The sequence below is a fragment of the Aulostomus chinensis genome, chromosome 7 (genome assembly GCF_037954235.1).
Source record: "Aulostomus chinensis isolate RoL2024-O1b breed Wild chromosome 7, RoL_Achi_v1.0, whole genome shotgun sequence".
NCBI lineage: Eukaryota > Metazoa > Chordata > Actinopteri > Syngnathiformes > Aulostomidae > Aulostomus > Aulostomus chinensis.
In genome coordinates, this window is record NC_141326.1 from 13,661,510 (window position 1) to 13,670,000 (window position 8,491).

General features: G+C 41.4%; 1 protein-coding gene across 1 annotated transcript in view; it reads left to right on the top strand.

The window, feature by feature from the left end:
• The first annotated feature begins 6,379 nt into the window (after nt 1–6,379).
• The window catches only part of psme3ip1 (proteasome activator subunit 3 interacting protein 1), a 9,460-nt gene continuing 7,348 nt past the window's right edge, over nt 6,380–8,491 (top strand). Inside the window, exons 1-3 of the mRNA XM_086207741.1 lie at nt 6,380–6,454; nt 7,615–7,751; nt 7,845–7,943. Coding sequence (XP_086063867.1) covers nt 7,625–7,751; nt 7,845–7,943 — 226 coding nt within the window. The 5' untranslated portion in view covers nt 6,380–6,454; nt 7,615–7,624. The remainder of the gene's footprint in view (nt 6,455–7,614; nt 7,752–7,844; nt 7,944–8,491) is intronic.

Consider the following 8,491-nt stretch of genomic DNA (forward strand, 5'->3'; position numbering starts at 1 on the left):
TCTTAGCATTGTGCTGTATCCAGTTCAAGAGGAAATATTGCCTTTTTAAAAATATTTTCAATAAAAAAGCAGGAATTTCTTTTTGCAACAAATGCATACACCATCTGACCTTTATTCTCCTTGTATATAGCCTGCTAGCAGACCTGGACAAGATGGTTGTGCACAGAGAAGTAGCACCCATTACAATATTGACAACAACCCTGCATTCAGCTCTAGTGTTCCTGGCAGGTTATTTGCCAAGTTGCACAGCCAGGGTCTATCAGTCTTTGCATATGCTGATGAAGGGCCCACACACTCAGGCTATGACCCCACCTTAAAGGTCACCTAGAATGAAAATCATCGTTTTCGTGTTTTTGGTGTTTATTCAACGTCCCCCAGTTGTGGGGAACACACACGACGTGTGAGGCAGTGTCATAACCTCTGTTTGAAGTATCTCCCCTTTTTTGAATCGCCGCGGGAAAATGGACCAATGCGTTTTTGGCTGAAGTGTTACGTCACAGTTCAGTCGGTGCCCCCCCTCTCTCACACACACTGAACCTACCCCTTTCACACACGCCCCTTCGACATATTTTGGGAAGGGGCGATTATGCGAGCGAGCCGAGTGAGTGCAGCTCTCTCGCGTCGCTCGCTAGCGCGACACAAACTGGAGCCAGCAGCAGCAGCACTGACTGACTGAGCAGATTGACTGAATGAACGGCCTCGATAGAATTGAGACCTTTGTTTTATCTGCGCTGTCTGTCGCTAGCTGGCCTGGCCTGGCTTGAGAGGGAAGGAATCTCGCCAGGCAGGCTACCAAGGGGCCAGGCCGCTGGGAAAACTCACGGTTGTCCCGACGGCCACCCTGCCACTGCATATACGGCTGGATCCGCGAGTGGGCCGTGGCTACTTGGTATCTTATCTTACAAATGTTGTTGTATGATATGGAATGTTGTCAATTGACAGTAGCAGTCACACTTAGCACCGGCGACAGTTAGCCGAGAAAGTGGGAGTACTTTTTTTTCAGTGACAGTGAGGGCAGCCAATCACCGAGTAGTAGTTAAATGAGGTTGCCAGATAAACAACGGCAACCGATCGCCGTCAACTCATGCACTTGCATAAATAATGAGGTTGCCAGATAAGGTCAGAAACGACGCCAATAGGGACAAACGACACATTCTAAACCCAGCATGGTAACATAGCGGTTTCAGAGAGCCTTTTAGGAAGCTTCTGAGCCATTACAGCCCCAACCACTTTTTGTGGGGTTACATATCACACCACAGAACAAGAATTAATACCCCGTTCAACCACTCTATGGCACCTTTAACCTGGCACTAGTGTACCACTAGGCTGAGTGCTGAGCCCCATTCACTATTTTCTTTACATCTGCATCATCCCCATATACCTCTCAAACACAAAAAATCAATTTACAAATTGCCTATAGGAAGAAAAAAAAAGAAAGAGGAAGTCTAACGATAGAAAGCAGAAGACACTGTAAGGACCTCTTCCTCATCTAATCATCAAGGAGAATTTGAGAGACAATCAACACTTCTGCTCTGGTCAAGGAGGCTCAAAGGTAGCTCTGCCTTTTAAGGACACTTGGGGAAACTAACCTGTGTGCAGAGCTGCTCGTGTCCTTCTGCCACTTTACTGTACTACAGCACAGTGAGCCAACTAGAAGAGATCTCCAGAGAGTCATAAACACAGCCCAGAAAATAATTTCCCCAGCCCTTACTGAAAGACAGAGATCACAATGTCTCTGCAGAGCCAGCAGCACTCTGAAGGATGCAACAAACACCCCATTACCTCTAGCACAACCACTGTCATCATCATCAACACCACCACCACCACCATCATCATCATCATCATCATCATCATCATCTCTTCTCTGTGCTGAATAGCTTTAAAGAACCAGAGTTCCAGCCTTAATATCTTTTACTCCAGAGCTCACTGAAACACCAATGAAACACTCTCCCAGCCCCTCAGGCTCTTCTGGTGCTGCTGCAAAAACCAAGGACGTCCTCTTGGCTTGTACAAACTGGCAACATATCCAATAGAAAATAATGGCATCTTAAAATATGAGTGCAGAAGATGATATTAATCAGGATGTTTAGCCACATTTAATTGAACCACTGGCCATTGGATCATATAGCTGGAGACATTAGGTAGAGGTCGAGGCTGTAGCGGAGTGATCCGGGCAAGAGATGGCCAGGTGGGTCCATTCAGAACCTCCTCCCCCGAGAGCAAACAGCAACAGGTGGTGCATTTGCTCCAGAATCCCTTTGTTGCCAACAGATAACATTCTGCCACACTGAATTTTAATGTGGGATGTTTTATGAGACATCGCCAGCACCCAAACAGCCTGCATGTGTCCATGAAAGTTTGATTACGTTTTAATTGACAGATGGTTTGAATCCAGGTTTCCAGGCTCACGGCTCTCTGAGTGGAAAAGAAACAATGAGGAAAGATCACCTAGAGAGAACAAGCATGGAGGGACATCTCTCCGTCTCGAGGTATGAAACGTAACACTAACAAGTCACATCTCGTGCCCGTGTTCATCCCAGTTTGTAATCAATGGTATTTCTTTTTTTTTGTCTTATTTTTCTCCCCCCCCCCCCCCCAAGTATCACTGGTGAAGAAATAAGTTGCCTGATATAACACAGTTATTGTTGTTTGCCGTTAAAAAAACAGCATTGGGTAACAATAATAATAATATTTGTATTATCATTATTATTAATTCTATCATTAGTAGTAGTATTACATAAAACAGGGATGATCAGAATAAGTGATGTTTGATGTGCACTCAGTTAGCTACAAAACTAATTATATTGCCTCATTGCAAAGATTAAATTGTTCTCTCAGTATTGTTGAAATAATTATGCGTAATAATGATGTGGTAGCTTCCAATCTGTCCAAAGTAATTTAGTGACTTCTCTTCGATCCTCTTCAGACCTGAGACCTTTTGCAAAGAGAAAGATGATTGATGAAAAAAAGTACTTATCTTAATTTTGATAACTAAAGCAAAAAGGTGTTTCACATTTCATGCAATGAATATTAATGAAAAAAGAACTGGAGGGATGAAAAGTCGGAACTGTTAAATAATGAGCATGCAGAAAGAAGAAAAACTGGATAATAATGTTGATTTTTTTTGAGTGTGGACTTGCAAGAAAATCTACACTCATGCTAAGAAGTAAGTGCAGCTTCCTCTCGCTGTATTTTTTGTGTCATTACATCTTACACCATCCATCCATCCATCATTCATCCATCCATCATTCATCCATCCATTTTCTATACTGCTTATTTGTTAAAGGTCACTGGGGTGGGGTGGGGGGGGGCTGGAGCCTATCCAGCAGGCACTGGGTGAGAGGCGGGGTTCACCCTGGACGGGTTGCTAGCAAATATAAATAAGTTGGGTATAAGATGGGGTTAAAGGATAAAGTTCTTGACGATGGAAACGCTGCAGGGAAGTAACAATACATTGTGCTTAAATTAAACCTAATTAATTCCTACACCTGGGGTTGACTTGGCATTCACCGTGGCCTTCCTGTATCAGGGAGCACAGTAATTAAATTTTTAAAGACAGGACTGCGGGAAGTCAGACCATCCACAGAGAGAGTGGGAGAGGAAGAGTGAGGAAGAGTGAGGAAGAGTGCAGAGAGGGAAGGTCAGAGAGGGATTGTGAGACAAAGGATCACTACAGTTCACTAGATATTTCACATGCAGCTGTAATTGTATGCTGATGTAATCAGAAAGATGAGCAGATGTGTTTAAGTATTAGAGAGGGAAGGAAGAAACAGAATGAAATATAAGAAGGTCTGCCATGATTTTGTACCCCCCCCCCCGACATCGTCTCCCACCCTGTTTGTCTTCTTTTTTTCCATCTATCTACATCATCGCTGTGGACTGACAGGTCCTAACAGAGTGGACGCCTCATTCAAACGTGCAAACTTTGACAGAAATGTTCCAGCGTTTTTCTTCGTATATTTTTTCTCTTACAACATTATTAACATTTTCTAATATTATTACAGCAAAATTACTTATACTTTCCACTGTTAGATTAGATTAGACTGCATTACAAAAGTCTATTTTTTCCCAACGTACACAACCAATAAATGTACACACAGTTGGTGTCATCAATTGCAATGAGATAAAAGTACAAAATGTTCAGAAAGTCCAGTTCAATCGCAAACCTAATTTATTAAAAAAAAAAAAAAAATCCGCTGATGTGACAAAAGACCTGAGATCGGATTTGGCCCTCTGAGAAAATATAGATCTTCTGCCTGATGGCAGGAATACACATGACCCAGGTCCCTCGAGTCAGTGCCGATATTCTTCTGACAAAGTTTAACAATATTCCTCTGCCCGTTTTTATCCGAGACACTAAGGCTGCCAAGCCCACAAGATCATGCCAAAAGTTAAACTCAACGCGATTAAAAGTGCCCTGAGCACATTAAAACTCCTAAGCTTCCTCTTATTGGCCTTTGTGCAAAGGGAAACAGTGTTGGTTCCAAAAGTCTGTTTATCATCTAGGATGGTTCTCAGATACTTTCTAATCTGTACTGGTCAACAGGTTCTGAAGCAAACCACCAGGGATGTTTTTTTCTGTACACATCGCTGTTTGTTCTACTTTTTGTTGGCATTGACTGCTTACTGCACTGAACAAGAAAGTCAGCTTTGTCCTGCTGAATGCTTTTTATGTCTCACTGAGTTTTAGATCCCAATTTCGGCAGGAGGCAAAAATTTAGGGGGAAAAGAAAGTCAATAGTGTGGAATACACAGAAAACAAATATGCACATTTGTATATGAACACTTTTTTTGCGGTGTGTATTGTGATAAAAAAAATTCTCCTTCTATCGTTCATGCTTCGTCAGAAGTGAACAGAAAATCTGCCACAAATTGGCATCCATGTCAAAAGATAAAATATCGGTTGCACAGCTCCTTCGATCATCACTTTTCCTCTCAGTTCAGTTGTTTCTGAGTTGTTTTCCAAACTTTTGAGGACTCTCTCTACGATGGATCAGCTTCATGTAGACACTTATCGTAACTCTGGATTTCTCTTAACCTGTTGGAAATACAAATTTCCTCTATTTATTGATGGCTGAAGACTTTTCTTTGACGCGAGTATGAAATCACAAAGCATTCCGATGATGATACTGATATAACATTATAGTTCATGCAAATATTGCTGTATTTCTCTGTACTCCATATACATACTGTATCTCACCATATAATGTAATTTTCACACTCACATTCAGCTTTATAATGCTTGCTGTATTGTATTGAACGTTACAGGAAGTAATGACTGAACGTTTACTTTTTCCCTCTAGAACATTCACACAGTTGAAGTTGCTATTGATCTGCTTACATCAGGCTTTGCTCTCCAACCTGCAATGTGTGTCTGACCAGAACAGATCGTTTACATGGGACGGCTCAAATTAAATGACAATTTACTAAAAAACTAAAAAACAAACACCTGGTTAGTTTTGATCCATTTTGATTTATGCAAGTGGTTATTGTGCAATTTGTAGAGAATTATGAATAAGCTTTAATACACATGTACTTCTGTGTGTGTTAATACCAACAACAAACAAGCTGACTGTTGTATTTGAGGAGGAGAGACGCATACACTTGGTCCTACAGACATCACATCCAAACTATAGGAGGAGCTGCTACCTTGTGGTTCTATTTAGCATTGCAGCACTTACAAATGTACCACAGTGCAGAGTCTGTTTCTACCTGGTTAAAGGTTTTTAAATGAAACATCTGTCGTGTTTAACTGATCTTGTGTTCAATCGGTCCTTACATTTGCTTTTTTGCTCTGTTTCAGGAATATAACCCTGGTAAATAGAAAGTTTCCTTTGATAAATAACATTCTTTCACCTTCATTCACTGAGCCTCCCCTAAAACTGTCAAGAGCCTCCCAGAGTGGCCCACCTCACGCTTTGAAAACCAGAAGAGAGCTTTCACAAGGAAAGCTTGGATTACTACTGAAGAACCTCCAAACCTTCCTTATCCCCAGTTCTCACTCCACCCATCTCTTTCCATCGCTAATTTGCAGCTCTACAAAGTTTTGAAGAGGAAAAATTCATTCAACATGGGGGACTAAACAAAGCTATAGCTAAATGAAATAATGACTGGCTGATGCACATTGTGATACAAAGACAATTCATAATTCCACAAGATTTACAGGAACACTTGAAAAACTTGTAATGTACCACAATGTACAGGTTAGGTGTCATTAAGTGTTTTGTTGCGTATATCGTTCAGATAAGCTCTAATGATATTTAGGAATTTGAATCAGTTCTCCCCTGCCTAGCTCAAGATATAGGGAGATACATTATTTTTTTTCCGCGACACAATTCCATAGTAAATACCTTAACACAACACTGGAACAAAAGACGCGCGTCCAAGAGATCGACGAGCCCATTTTGTTGTGACTCCGTACGTCACTGATAAGAATATCAGCTAGCCGATTGCGGTAAGTTTATCCGTCACAATTTCACTGCATGATATTGTTGGTTAAGCGTCATACACAACATAGCAGGTTTGTTCTGAATGTGGAAGTATTTGTTTCTAGCGTTGCTCGTTGACACGCTCAGTTTACTGACCGCCAGGACAAGCGGTTGCTTGAATGCTAAGAAGCTAACGTTAGCGGCTAGCGAGGCACCGAGCCTGCATGACACAAACAGTCTATTTTGAGCGTGATACCGCAGGCTGGTCGTGGTTTGGTGAACTGCAGCGTTTGAGGCTGAATGTGTTATGTGGCATTTTAAACCTTCGTGTTGCGGCTAATGCTGTTGTTGATTATACCGGTCTCTGACTGAACGCTCGTAAGCAAAACCATCACTAATGATTAGCAGAGCTAATCTATCAGAAAACCCCAGCAGACCCTCACTGGAGACCACTGGTGTTATCTTCTACAAACTGTGGTTGCATACAGGAGCTCATTACTGTGAACGATTATTAGCTATGATGATAGATGACCACGGGAGGGAGCCAAACCTCTGCAGTACACACATGCAGCATTAATCACTATACTAGTTCTTTGCTGATGTTGTCCATTTGTAGCTGCAGTGTGTCAGCACCACCATAGACAATGGATTTAATATCTTAATTGTGTTGGCTGTCAGGTAATTGTTAGTGTTATGTAAAACTATGATTGCACTATTCAGGAAGTATTATGATATGCTGAGGCTCGACACCTTAAGGGTGCACAATGCAAATAGACAGAACTCCATCAACATAAGACGCCATTAACTGCTGTGACAGTACTGTGCATGTGCAGATAACACACTTCTACTCCCTCAACACATATCAAAAGCTGCAAGCTCACACATCTAACAAGCACATTGCAAACTCACACAACACAACAAAGTTACAGAAACACACTTCAAACTCACACCGCAACACAGTACACAAATGCTGTGAATTCATTCCACACAACATATTACAGAATCACTGCAGACTCGCACAGCATAATCTCTCCATTATTCAGTCTCTTAGTGGCTCAGGTGGTCTTATTTGCTTCATCAGGAACTACTAATTACCTTCTTCGATAGCCTCATGGAGAAATACACTGTATCTTGATTGTTTTCTACATACTGTTACAGAATAAATTGTGTCTGTGTTCAAGTGTAGGTCAGTTGCAATGGCAGGGGGAGGGGCAGCAGGCGTCGACCTAAGCAGGAAGTTTGTGTCAGAAGCAGAGCTTGATGAGAGGAGGAAGAAGAGACAGGAGGAATGGGAGAAAGTCAGGAAGCCCGATGACCCTCAGGGTAAGAGAACCCACATGACACAGACCCATCAGAGAAGAGCAACAAGTGTCACTTAAATCCACTCACCTATGCACTTGTTTTTGTTCTCCTCAGAGGTCCCAGAGGAGGAGTACGACCCTCGTTCCCTCTTTGAGCGACTACAGGAGCAGAAAGACAAAAAACAGGAGGAGTATGAAGAGCAATTCAAATTCAGTAGGTCTTTGTTTCTGGCAGTAGTGCTGTGTGATACCACCAAAACAAACTGCTTCTATGAAATCACCGAATAGAGGAGCCTTCATGCACTGCTCTCTCATCGAGATGAGGATTAGATGTTGGAGTTAACTAAAGCTGCTGTAGAATGTTTTTGTTTGTGATAATAACACACAAATTTCCCCGTTGTGGGATTAATAAAGTTCTTTCTTTCTATCTATCTATCTATCTATCTATCTATCTATCTATCTATCTATCTATCTATCTATCTACCTACCTATCTTTCTATCTTTCTTTCTATCTATCTATCTATCTATCTACCTACCTATCTTTCTTTCTATCTATCTATCTATCTATCTATCTATCTATCTACCTACCTATCTTTCTATCTTTCTTTCTATCTATCTATCCATCTATCTATCTATCTATCTACCTGTCTGTCTATCTATCTACCTACCTATCTGTCTATCTTTCTCTTTCTTTCTATCTATCTATCTACCTATCTACCTACCTATCTGTCTCTTTCTCTTTCTTTCTATCTATCTATCTAC